A 12,421-nucleotide genomic window follows, 5' to 3' on the forward strand; every position below is an offset into this window, starting at 1 on the left:
TATCGGCCCCTTCATGAGGTTCAACTGCATCATCGGTCCCAATGGATCAGGTAGCAGGCTGGGGGGCAGGGGGCAGCTGCTGGCCCTGCTTCTCCACTGCAGCTGTTAGGGCTGGGCTTTGCTTTGGGGCCTTTGCCAGGTCTTCTCTGTGAACACCACAGGCCTGCTGGGGAGGAAGCAGTAGCAGTCCAGGGTTAGAGCCGGCATGGAGGCACTGCCTGGGTGCTGGAGGGGACCGTATCTCGCCTGCTGGGGAGTGGAGTTGCAGGGGTTGTGTCGAGGGGAAGTAAAGGCTCCTAACGGGCCTGCTTAAAGTCTCTTCATCTGCACCTGAGGGTGTGGCAGCACGAGCAAAGTTTTGGAGGCTCCTGATCTGCCATTGTTTCTTGAACTGAAGCATGGATTTTTCCAGCATGGAACAACAGAAATGGTTGAAGGCATTTCCATTTTTAGTTGTCTTCTCTGCTCTTTCCAGCCCTCACAGAATGAGTGCAAACAGCACACCTTGCCTTTGCCATTCCAGTTTGTAGTTCAGCTTACTAAGGTCACATAAAGGTGGTTTTACTTTAATACTCTGGGTTGCAGACTGTAGCAGTGAAGAGCTGCTTCTTGATTTGAGTCTGTGGTGGTTGCCATATGAGTAAATGCCTCTGAGAAAGAGAGAGTAGCTTTGCAGTATAGTAACTGCGTTGTAGTTTAGCCCACAAGAGCCTTGGTTTGTAGATGTGACTCCAAATTATTATCCTGTGGGTGTCAGAAGTTTTTAAAGTCTGATTCATTTCTGAAAGCTCCATTCAACAAATAGGGTGTTATCTTCTATTTGCCATAGAACAATACAGTAGGAGGTGAGGGTTGTCGTAACAAAGAACCACAGGGTGGGCTTACCATTTGGTCTTAGTTTCCCCAGTCTGTTAATGATTTAGTTTATGATTTAGATTTTTAGATCCTGTTATTTCTTCACGTTTCTAATTGAAGTAAAATCTATGAATGTAAGTAACTACTATTTGGTATTATTATCATAGTTTTTATCACCTTATCCTGACTGTTTTGTATTGGGAAGTCTCGCAATTATGGATACTTTTTGCAGGTACTCTTCCAATTAAATCTGAATACATTTTACAGACGAATCCAGGGAGAAAAACCTTAGAAATGTATTTATGTGCAGCATTTTTTCCTCAATGAAATATAGAATTAGAAATAAAATTAATACAGATTTATGTATATTTTTTTACTTAGTTGTTAATCAAATGCCTCCTTTTATTTCTGCCATGTCAAAACATTTTTTTTTTTAAGGAAAATCTAACATAATGGATGCTGTTAGTTTTGTGATGTGTGAAAAGACATCTAATTTGCGAGTTAAAAGTGTTCGAGAACTTATTCATGGAGCACACGTTGGAAAACCAGTTTCTTCCACAGCTAGTGTGAAGATAGTATATTGTGAAGAAGATGGGGAAGAAAAAACATTTTCAAGAGTTATCCGTGGTAGGTCGTAGGTTCTGTTGCATGTGCTTTCTGTTGTCTGATGTGTGAAAATGGAGACAAGGAATACATACTTTGAATTTCAGATGATTAATATTCTTTCATATTTAGGTGAGTTAAGCCCCTGAGTATTGCAGAACTTCTTATAGTCCTTCGGTAGCATTTTGATAGCCAGGTGTTATAATTGAAAAAACATACTGGGGCAAAGTTAAAAAATTAAACAAGTGATTAATATACATTTTCTGCTCCGTGCTTTGATCTGCAGGCATTTGCTTGGAATATGTAGATTGTGTATGCTCTAGAAAATGGAGTCTGACACCTTGCAGCAGGCACAAGCACTTAGGCATCTCTCATTACCTTTTGGAAGTATGCAACTAGAATTTTCATACAGAAAAATTAAATTACTGAAATGACTAAGGAAGTAATTGAAATCTGTTTACTTCTTTGAGGAAATTGCTCAGTTAAATTGTTCCACTACTTTGGTTCTTTTCCTGTGGATTTTGTGTTATAGCCATTTTATGATTTTTTTTTTTTCTCTCCTCCTTTAGATAGTTGTTCTGAATTTCTTTTCAACGATAAATCTGTCAGCCGATCTACCTACATATCTGAGCTTGAAAAAATAGGCATACTTGTCAAAGCTAGGAATTGTCTTATTTTTCAGGTGAGCATTTAAGGTACATTGTAAAGAAAATAAAAGCTGAGTACACAGTTATTTATTTGACAGAAAAGAAGGCAACCTTAGCTAATTTCAAGCCAATAAAATTTTTTACTGACCTTGGCCAAGAATTACAAGACTGCAAATTGACGTAATGGGGTTTGTGTCTACAGGAGTGCACTAGTAAGAAAGAAGCTGATCTGGAAGAAATTGAGTACTTGTGTTTTTCAGAGTATATGAGAAAATGCAGGTCTCTGTAAATTTTTAGTGCATTGAATTCTGGGAGTGTTATAAATAGGAAAAGATAATTTTGTCTTAAACCACTCCTATTAGTCAAGATGCATGAAAATTTTTAGGATATTTTGTTAAGTTTAGGGATTGAAAATCCTGCTGGGTTATTAGTTCACAAGTATTTAACGATATAGGTCAGAAATACTGTATACTTATCATGAATATATTTCACAGTATTGTCTTCCTTACAGTTGCTGAGGGAAATTCCCAAGGAAGAACTGATTTTTCCTTTTTATAGAAACCCTATATACAGATTGTTATTGTGATAATAGTTTCTACGGTGAGGGCATTTGCCCACTATACAAAGAATAAATTAAGTCACAAAATTTATTTCTTGCTCTTTACTGAAAATAGTAACTCCTTCAGATCAGTGAAGGTTTGAGCAGCAAAAACTGCACATCCGTAACTTTGAGTTTGGTAATGTTCTAGTGCATTGATTTCAGCTGTTTTGCTTTTGAAGTACTGAGGGGGTGTGTTAGTTTATTTTTGATTGAAAATGAGATTCAGCTCCTTTAAAGAGGCTAAGAGATTGAATTTTGTCATTCTGATACTGCTCACTGATTTGTGTAGGTTGATTTAGTTCGACGGTGTTTTTCATAGACTGTATCTGACCTTCTGAAATTTTTAGTGGTGTAATTTAATTAGGTGAGGTAGCTATGTGATACTCCTTTTGGTACTAAACTTTTCCTTAGGTTTGAATCTAAAAGTATTTCCATCCAATTCTGTTAACTGTGTGTGTGTGTGTATGTGTATATATATATATATAAATGTATAAAAATAAATAAATATATATATACACAGAGACACCAGGAGATAAATCTGTACTACAAGCTGCTCTTAGATAAGAAATTTATCATTAGACAACATAATGAACTACAGTGCTGCATTTTTTTTTTATTTTGTTTTAGGGAACAGTGGAATCAATTGCAATGAAGAAGCCAAAGGACAGAACTCAACTGTTTGAACAAATCAGTAATTCATGGGAATATGCTGAAGAGTATGTACGAAAAAAGAAAAAAATGGAGCAAGCAGAAGAGGATGCACAGTTTAATTACAACAAGAAAAAAAGTGTTGCAGCAGAACGCAAACAAGCAAAAATAGAGAAAGAGGAGGTAACTCAGAGCTATTTGGTTTTTGCATGTTAAAATCTCAGATTTTGCATCTTTTATGAACTTACATACAGGTTTTCTTAAAAAACCCAAACATTTCTATTGTTTATCATCTAGTATTTTTTTCAGTATGGTATACTGTGCAATAATTTAGTATAATTTTAAAGAGTAGAGGAATACATATAATAAAATCTAAATAAAGTAGTGTAGGTTTGCCAGTAAAATTAGTTAAAGTGTTGACTTACATGTTTGAATTTTATGATTAGTGCACATGAGTGGAATTACAGATATTGGTACCTCATTTTAGATCACTTTGGACATGACATTAGACTGCTAATGAATAAAAATCCTTTTTATAAAATTTTAATATTGGTAGGCAGAGCATTACCAGATGCTTGTTAAGGAACTGGATGAAGAAAGGATACAGCTGAAGCTTTTTCGGCTTTATCACAATGAAAACAACATTGACTTTCTGAAAAAAAGTTTGTATGAAAAGAATATGGAGGCTAATATCAAGAAAGAGGCACTTTCTACAGCAGAAGATGCATTTAGAGCCAAGAAGAGAGTGCTTGGCATACTAAACAGAGACCAACAGCACATAGAAAAAGAAATAAAGTAAGTTTTCCAGTCAGATTCTCTGATAGTTGACTGCATCCTGGCTTGTATCAAAAATAGTGTGTAGTACTAAGGAAGTGATCGTCCCTCTGTACTCGGTAGTGGTGAAGCCACATCTTGAGCACTGTGTTGAGTTTTGGGCCCTTCACTACAAGAAGGACATTGAGGCGCTGGAGCAATGAGGCTGGTGAAAGATCTGGAGCTCAAGTCTTATGAGGAGCAACTGAGGGAACTGGGGTTGTTTAGTTAGGAGAAGGCTGAGGGGAGACCTTATAGCTCTCTACAGCTACCTGAAAGGAGGGTGTAGTGAAGTGGGTGTCAGTCTCTTCTCCCAAGCAAGAAGCAGTAGGACAAGAGGAAACGGCCTCAAGTTGCGCCGGGAGAGGTTTAGATTTAATATTAGGAAAAATTTCTTCACTGAAAGGTTTGTGAAGTATTGGCAAAGGCTGCCCAGGGAAGTGATTGAGTCACCATCGCTGGAGGTATTTAAAAGACCTGTGGATGTGGCACTTAGGGACGTGGTTTAGTGGTGGACCTGGCAGTATTAGGTTGGAGTCGATGATCTTAAAGGTCTTTTCCAGCCAAAATGATTCTATGATTGGCATGCATTTCCTGTTAAAGCAGTTGGTGGTATCCCAATGCTGTGGAAGTCAATTTGTAGCAGTTTACTAAAGTAGTATCTAGACATTTATTTCCTCCACCACTATGTCCAGACTGTCAATAATTTCATTATATAAATACTTGTTTGCTATTGGATTTTTTTGAAGGTTATGCTTCACTACTTAAGTTTCTCTTTGCAGGGGATATAAAAAAAACAAAACCCAAACCTGTGGGTGTGTAACCTTGCAGTTGACAACTGATTAGTTTGTGTGTGTGGTTGGGAAGGAGTTGTTCTTTTGGGTTTGGGGGGGTTTTTGCAATTTTTTTGTAGTTTTTTGTTTGGTTTTGTTTTGTTTTTTTAGGTCTCTGGAAGCATCACTGATTCAGCAGAGAGCCCTCTATATAAAAGCAAAGGAAAACACTTCCTACCAAATCAAGAAAATAGAAATGTCTAAAAAGTCTCTAAGGGACAAGGAGAAATCCTGTGATAAGGAAAGGCAGAACATAAAAGAACTAGAGATAGAATTGAATGATATTGAGAAGGCATGGAGAACGTTTGAGAAGAAAGCTGAAGAGGAGATGTTGCAGAGGGCAGCACGTACTGAGCTGAGAGAAAATCAGGTGAATTGGGATGCCAAAAAGTACTGTTGACTAGTGAAATCCAAAAATCCCCACTGATGACAGAGAAAGCATTGTTTCACCAATAACCTGTAATTTCTAGTGATCTTTTTGCTCAAACAAAAACAAAATTGTAATTTTTCTTTAGAGACAGTTTAATTGGATGAAGATAAATGATGCTGCAGCCTGTGAGGCTGTCTCCTTTCCAGGAAAGGAGGGAAAGCGAAAAGTTAGATCACATGAAAGTTCCAACTGTGGAACACTTCCAGCAAGTAAATCTAAGTTGCATAAAGATTTACATATTTACTGTTGTGAGACTGGAAATGGTAAGCATCTCTCATAGGGTGTGGAGTCCATCTTCTAAGCAATATGAGAAGGTATCTTATTAGAGGAAGCAGTGAATTTTTAGTGAACAGGAAGTTGGGAAGAGTTTGATGGAAAATTCAGAAGTGTTGTACACAGGGTCTGTCATCTGTGGATTAGGATTATAGCTACATGTAATTATCAGTGGTTAGGTTGTACTCTCTGGTTTGTTTCCCCCCAAGCCCCTTTCTTTATGGAAGTCCACAAGGTACACATTGTGGGAGGGTAAGACAGAAAACATCCAGTAGGGTCTCAGGGTGAGAGGGTAACTTTTGAGAAATGATTTGTCAGCTGAGGTACAGAAATGTGTCTTCAACTAGGAGAAACAAAAAAAATGCAAACAAGACTTGGTAGTATACGTACCATCTACTGTGGGTCAGAATCTGAAATTGAGGTAGGTCACTTGTGAGCTATTTTGGTTTAGAAGGAAAAGTCTTCATCACTTTATAGTACTTTCACGTTTGAAGAAGCTGTCTTTGCAGCCATGTGGCCAGAAACACTTTTAAAACTAAGTGTTAGCTTCTTTTCTCTTCTGTCTTTTCCTTAAAATAGTTTCTGATCAAATAATGGAGAACCCACAGGGTTGTTGTTTTCATTTGTGAATCTTCCTACTCTCCACTTTAGAGGCATTTAGTCAGTTAGTTGTAACTTTGCAGGTTGTTTAAAATGTTTTTGTTTACCTTAAAAAAAAAAATTGATAATTATAAATACCAAAACTTGCACTAATTTTGGGCTGTGCAAAGACTTAGAGTTAACCTTAAGACTGACTGTGAAGTACTGTAAACTTTATAAACTTTCCCAAAAAATAAGATTCATCAGAAGTCTAAAACAAGACAATAGGCAAGAACTAAGTGTAAGCTTTGGGTTGAATCTTTCTTTAATAAAACATAACTTCTTATAACGCAATTAGTAGCTAGAAGGGTCTTAATGGAGAATTGGGTAGTTTTCATAATCTTAATTATGATGAAGTGGGCAATTACTAATTGAGGCTGTAACAACATGAGTCTTTCCACTTTCAGTGGAGTAATTTTTTTTTTTTTTAATGTTATTTCTCCAGCTGGAGCGCTATAAAGAGCTAAAGGAAATAGCCAGAAAGAAAGTAGCTACACTAACCCAGCAGCTAGAAAAACTTCGTTGGGAGGAAAAAGCAGATCAAGAAAGGCTGAAACTTAATCGGAGGAAGAAAAAAGAAGTTGAGGTATTTGTATCAAGCTAGAATTATATTTAAGGAGAAAAAATGTTTCTCTACCCCTCCTTCTGGTATAAATGTCACAGAGTCACAGAATGGTGGGGTTGGAAGTGACCTCAGGAGATCTATATAAATGTGTTAAATGCTTTGGCATAAACAAATCCTCAACAAAGGAGATACATTACAAGTGTTAGTTCAGTTTTCATATTGCAACAGGTTTAGCAAAATGACTTCTAATTTTGTTCAGAGAATGGTTGCGTGGGTCCACACTGATGATTTGGTTTTGAAAGCTTTGGCTCCAGTATTTTACAGTTACTCAGAACATATGCTTAACTGCAATTTGTTCTTGTTTTTATAAGCGTAGTTTTTCTTCGAGATGTCCTACCACTGTTGTAAGAATACAGATCATTGCTGTCCGTGGTGGCTTGACTGTGGCTGGCCCACCAAAACGGCTCTGTCACTCCCCTCCTCAGCTGGACAGGGGAGAGAAAATACAATGAAAGGCTCCTGGGTCGAGCTAAGGAGAGGGAGAGATCACTCAGCAATTACCGTCACAGGCAAAACAGACTCAACTTGGGGAAAATGAATTTAATGATCAAATCAGAGGAGGATAATGAGAAATAAAAGCAAATCTTAAAATACCTTACCCCCACCCCTCCCTTCTTCCTAGGTTTAACTTTTCTCCTGATTTTCTACCTCCTCCTCCCCGGAGGCACAGGAGGACAGGGAATTGGGGTTGCAGTCAGTTCGTCACACATTGTCTCTGCCGCTCCTTCCCCCTCAGGGGGAAGGCTCCTCACTCTCTTAGCCTGTTCCAGCATGGAGTGCCTTTCATGGGAGACAGTCCACAAAATTCTCCAGCACGAGTCCTTCCCATGAACAACAGTTCTTCATAAGCTGCTCCAGTGTGGGTCCTTTCCATGGGGTGCAGTCCTTCTGGAACAGGCTGCTCCAGCATGGGTCCCCTACAGGGTCACAAGTCCTGCCAGCAAACCTGCTCCAGGATGGGTTCCTCTCTGCTTAGGAGCTACAGGTCCTGTCCTGCTCCATGGGGTAGCACCCCATGTAGGATGGGATCCTCCACAGGCTACAGGTGGACATCTGCTCCACCATGGACCTCCATGGGCTGCAGGGGGGCAGCCTGCCTCACCATGGTCTTCACCACAAGTTGCAGGGGAATCTCTACTCTGGCACCTGGAGCACCTCCTGCCTCTCCTTCTTTCCTGACCTTGGTGTCTGCAGGGTTGTTTCTCTCACATATTCTCTCTTCCCTCTCCAGCTGCAAAATGTGCAGGGCTTTTTTTCTCTCCCCCTTCTTAATGATCACAGAGGCGTTGCCATTGTCACTGATGGGCTCGGCCTTGGCCAGCAGCAGGTCCATATTGGAGCCAGTTGGCATTGGCTGTGTCAGACACAGGGGAAGCTTCTGGCAGCTTCTTACAGAAGCCACCCCTGTGCTCCCCCTGCTACCAAAACCTGACCATCAAACCCGATGTTGTTTCTGATTTCTTTTGTCATTGCAGATCCAAATGTGTAACAGTAAAATACCACCATTTTTCACTGTGACTTGGTCACCATGCCTCATACTCTCTTTCAAGAAAATTATTTCTCCTCTCGTTATTCAACTTTACGTGATACTTCTGCTAGAAGTAGAAAGGACAGAAGCTCAGCTGATGATTTGTCTTTTGCTGGAAACTTTGCCCTGTTAGTGTTTGGGTTTTTTGCCTTTTTTTTTTTTTTCTCACCAAACTATGCTAACCTTGCAGCTTTGTCACCTCCTAAGAAGTTAGGCATTTCTTCACCATTCAGTTTCGGAATTTAGTTAGAAAGGAGTCTTTGAGAAGACTCCTTATGTTCAGAAAACTTAAAAATCCATCAGATACGACTTCACCAGTTCTAGAATTCCTGACACCTCATTCTTGTTGTACAAACTTGCTATATTTTACTGTATGAGTTTTAAAGTCATCCTTGCCGTGATATCTAAGTTAATACTTGTACATCCATTTACTCTTGATACAACACTACTTTTTCTTTTTAAAGTACTAGTTACTAGGGAAACCTAGTTAGTATCTAGAAGTTAAATATCTTCTGTTGCTTGTGCTTCTGAAACTGCAAGGAAATAAGGGATACTTGAGAGTTCATAAAATGCATGTCTGACCATTCAGAGTTAGTGTTACTTATCTGTACTATTGACATTTGGTGATCAGTCCCCATAATGCAGCGTGTACATGACCACATCTAGCATGTGCTGTCCAGTTCTGGGCTCCCCAGTACAAGAAAGATACTGGCATCCTGGAGTGAGTCAAGCAGAGAGCCACCAAGTTGGCTGGGGCTGAAGCACCTGGCTTATGAGGGGAGGCTGAGAGAACTGGATCTGTTCAGCCTGGAGAAGGAGAGGTGAAGGGGAGACCTTATTGCTGTCTGCAGTTACCTAATGGGAGGGTATGAGTAATACAGAGCCACGCTCTTTCTAGAGGTGCACAGTGATAGGATGGGAGACAACGGGCACAACTTAGAACACAGGAAATTCTGAAAAGCTTTTAGGTAAACTATTTCATCTCCAGGATAGTCAAACCATTGAAGCAGGTACACAAAGAGGTTGTTGACTCTGCATCCCTAGAGCTATTCAAATGGTCACAAGGATTTCAGGAGTTAAATTAAGGCCTAACAAAATGTGTAGGTAACAATTTTTTTTTCTTTCATTTGCTTTAGCTAATATAGTTTTATTCGGTTGGAGTAATGGAAAATATTTGTTTCACTGTTGGTTTGTTTTTAACACAATGCTTTTGTCTCGAGTTGGAATCTCTATGTTGACTTCTTCATCTGTACTTCTTAGGGAAAAGTTTCTGTTAATCTCGGGCCAAGAAGAGCACCTTTTTTGTTTTAACGCCTGTAATTTCTGACACTATGTTTAAAGTTGTTTTATTCAATGATGTCACGATTCCTTGTGCTGAAGAAGCTTTCTCTAAACTGGAGCCAAACATGAAAAATCCAGTAATGGCCTTAACAAAATAATTTTCCTTTGTTATTCATGGTTCAATTAGGCATCTGCTATTGAAAAAGAGGTTCTATTACTTCAGCCAGCATGAAATACCAACAAGGCAAAAAAGATCTGTCTCAGTACTTGTTCTGAATTAAGAGCTTTATATCTTGCTATGAAACTCTCATTTTCCTTTGGTTTGTTTTTAACACGTTCTACTTGTGCTTGCGTAGGAAAACATAAAACAGACTGTGGAACAGATAGAAGAGCATAAAAAACGAATAGAGAAGTTGGAAGAATATGCCAAGATATGCACGTATGTTTAAAAAATTAAAAGCTAATTGGATTTCTTGTGTATTATATATTTTCAAATCAACATAGCAGGTTTCTAATTCTTTCTAATGCTTTTCTATTCTTTCAAATTTTAATAACAATTAGAATTCTTACCAATACTAATTAATACTTCAGTTACTTTAGCTGTCAAAATAAAGTAGGAAGTAAAATGACTCATCCATATTTTCTTTGAAACCAGTTTTATAATTGCTTCTGACTTCTTGTAGGTGTGCAAATTATGTCACTACAGGTGGGGTGTGGGTCTATGAGTGTACAAATTCTGGGTGAGGGAACAGGGCAGTTCTGTAGTTGTGCAGTTAAAATTTACATTGGGCGTTAGGAGCACAGTTCAGTTCTTGCTTCCTGGGTCTTGTCTTCTACCTGAGTTTTACCCTTTGTGAAATAAGGCCTATAACCCCTTCATTAAGCAACCTGAACTAACTGACTTTAGCCTGTGTTTTGTGCAGGAGGTCAGTCAGTGATCTCCAGAGATTTTTTTTCCCCAACCTGTCTTTTCGTGTGCATCTGTAATGCGTGCTTTGGCCTAATGCCATCTGTGTACTAAACAAAGTTCTGCCATGGACAGGGAGCAGCAGACCCATTGTGATTGGTGTGATGCAAAATTATTTTAATTAAGTAGCTGTAGTACAGTGTGGTAGAGCCTTAGTGACTTTAGTTAAGTGTAAAGTGAGTCATAATTTTGCATGAGAACTCTCAGTCCTTGTTAGTTTTAAAATATGAGACCTTTTCTTGATGGAGGATAAAACAGTATGGCTGTGTGTTACAAAGGCAAAAATTCACTTGAACTCAATTTTGAAACCTTGAAAGTAGCTTATACTATAGAATGTAACTTGTATAAGAAGTAGCTGCTTATAGATATTTAAAATCTTCAATGATTTTCATAGTCTCTGACCACAGAATTACTTTAATTTTATAAGCTAAAAGCTTGTATAAATTAAATAGTACATTGTTTTCCTATTTTTGCTTCTGTTCAAAGCGAGTCGTTAGCAGAGAAAAAACAGCAAGAGGAAGTGCTGAGTGAGGAGATTGAAAATTCCACAGTACGAATGGCTGAAGTCAATGAAGAATTGAACAAAGTAGTTAGTGAACTGCAGAATGCCAAAATTGATTACCATGAAGGAAGGCGGCAGCAAATGAGAGCGGAGATCCTGGAAAGTCTCAAAAGACTATATCCAGATTCTGTGGTAATTGAATGGCCTTATTTAAATGCCTTCTTTTAGAATTAAGATTTAAGAGTTCTGCCTTAGACTGAGCCAGCAGCTAGAGTAAATTAGACTATCTTGCATATTACTTTAAACCTTATGCTTGCTTGAGTGTACTTGGTGAAATAGTATTACTGAAATAATAGTAGCATATACTGTCATTACTTTTCAGTTTCCAGAAATAGGCAGATTACTGCTTACATCAAATAACAATTTTGATCTCCTGTGTGAATTTGTGGTGTTTGATTTTATTTACTTTCTGGTTTTGTTTTCTTCTGTCCTCTAACATACTTTTGACTTCCCATTCATTTGTTCAAAATAAATAAGGTTAGCTGTGAGACTGTTTATTCCAGAAAGAATACTTCTCCAAGGGACACTTTTTCCAAGGTGCATAAGATTTTTGTGTTGCCCAGTGGTCTGTCTTTGCTTATCAGTTACCATATTTTACTTAAATTACTCTTCAGTAATGCCATAAAGTGTTTTATGTATTGATTCTGAGCTGTCAGCAGACATTGATGGTTTAGGAGGCATATTTACACCTTTTTTATTGACACTTAAAAATATTTACTCCAATCCTGGAAGTCATTCCAAATAAGGACTTTTTAATAAATCTAATCAATTGAATAGTTGATGTTTGAGTATGTCTCAGTATAATCAATCCTTTTTGATACACAGAGTCAGTTGAGATATAGAAGCTGGGAATCTTTTTTTTTTTTCTTTTTTTTTAATAGTGTTTAGAAGGTGACGTATCTCTGCTTCCAAGTGCTGCCATAAGAACATAGAAGATAAAATGTTTTCAGTTGCTCTTTGCTTCTTCATCTTTTGCAGAACCTTCTCAGAATCTGGCAAGTGTCTGATCTTGTTGTTTTCTCAAAAGATTAAGAAACTGGCTTTTCAGCTGTTCTTAATTTTTTCATCCATGTTTGGTGTTCTTCAAATAGCTGTTCTTCAGAATTTTTTCATCCA

General features: G+C 38.1%; 1 protein-coding gene across 1 annotated transcript in view; it reads left to right on the forward strand.

The window, feature by feature from the left end:
- Positions 1 to 7: 7 nt before the first annotated feature.
- The window catches only part of SMC1B (structural maintenance of chromosomes 1B), a gene marked incomplete at its 5' end in the record, with an annotated part of 34,064 nt that continues 21,650 nt past the window's right edge, over positions 8 to 12,421 (forward strand). Inside the window, 9 exons of the mRNA XM_010172972.1 lie at positions 8 to 50; positions 1,294 to 1,486; positions 2,032 to 2,140; positions 3,334 to 3,537; positions 3,911 to 4,149; positions 5,112 to 5,370; positions 6,788 to 6,928; positions 10,133 to 10,215; positions 11,230 to 11,437. Coding sequence (XP_010171274.1) covers positions 8 to 50; positions 1,294 to 1,486; positions 2,032 to 2,140; positions 3,334 to 3,537; positions 3,911 to 4,149; positions 5,112 to 5,370; positions 6,788 to 6,928; positions 10,133 to 10,215; positions 11,230 to 11,437 — 1,479 coding nt within the window. The remainder of the gene's footprint in view (positions 51 to 1,293; positions 1,487 to 2,031; positions 2,141 to 3,333; positions 3,538 to 3,910; positions 4,150 to 5,111; positions 5,371 to 6,787; positions 6,929 to 10,132; positions 10,216 to 11,229; positions 11,438 to 12,421) is intronic.

This window comes from Antrostomus carolinensis, unplaced genomic scaffold (genome assembly GCF_000700745.2).
Source record: "Antrostomus carolinensis isolate BGI_N321 unplaced genomic scaffold, ASM70074v2 scaffold3168, whole genome shotgun sequence".
Lineage (NCBI taxonomy): Eukaryota > Metazoa > Chordata > Aves > Caprimulgiformes > Caprimulgidae > Antrostomus > Antrostomus carolinensis.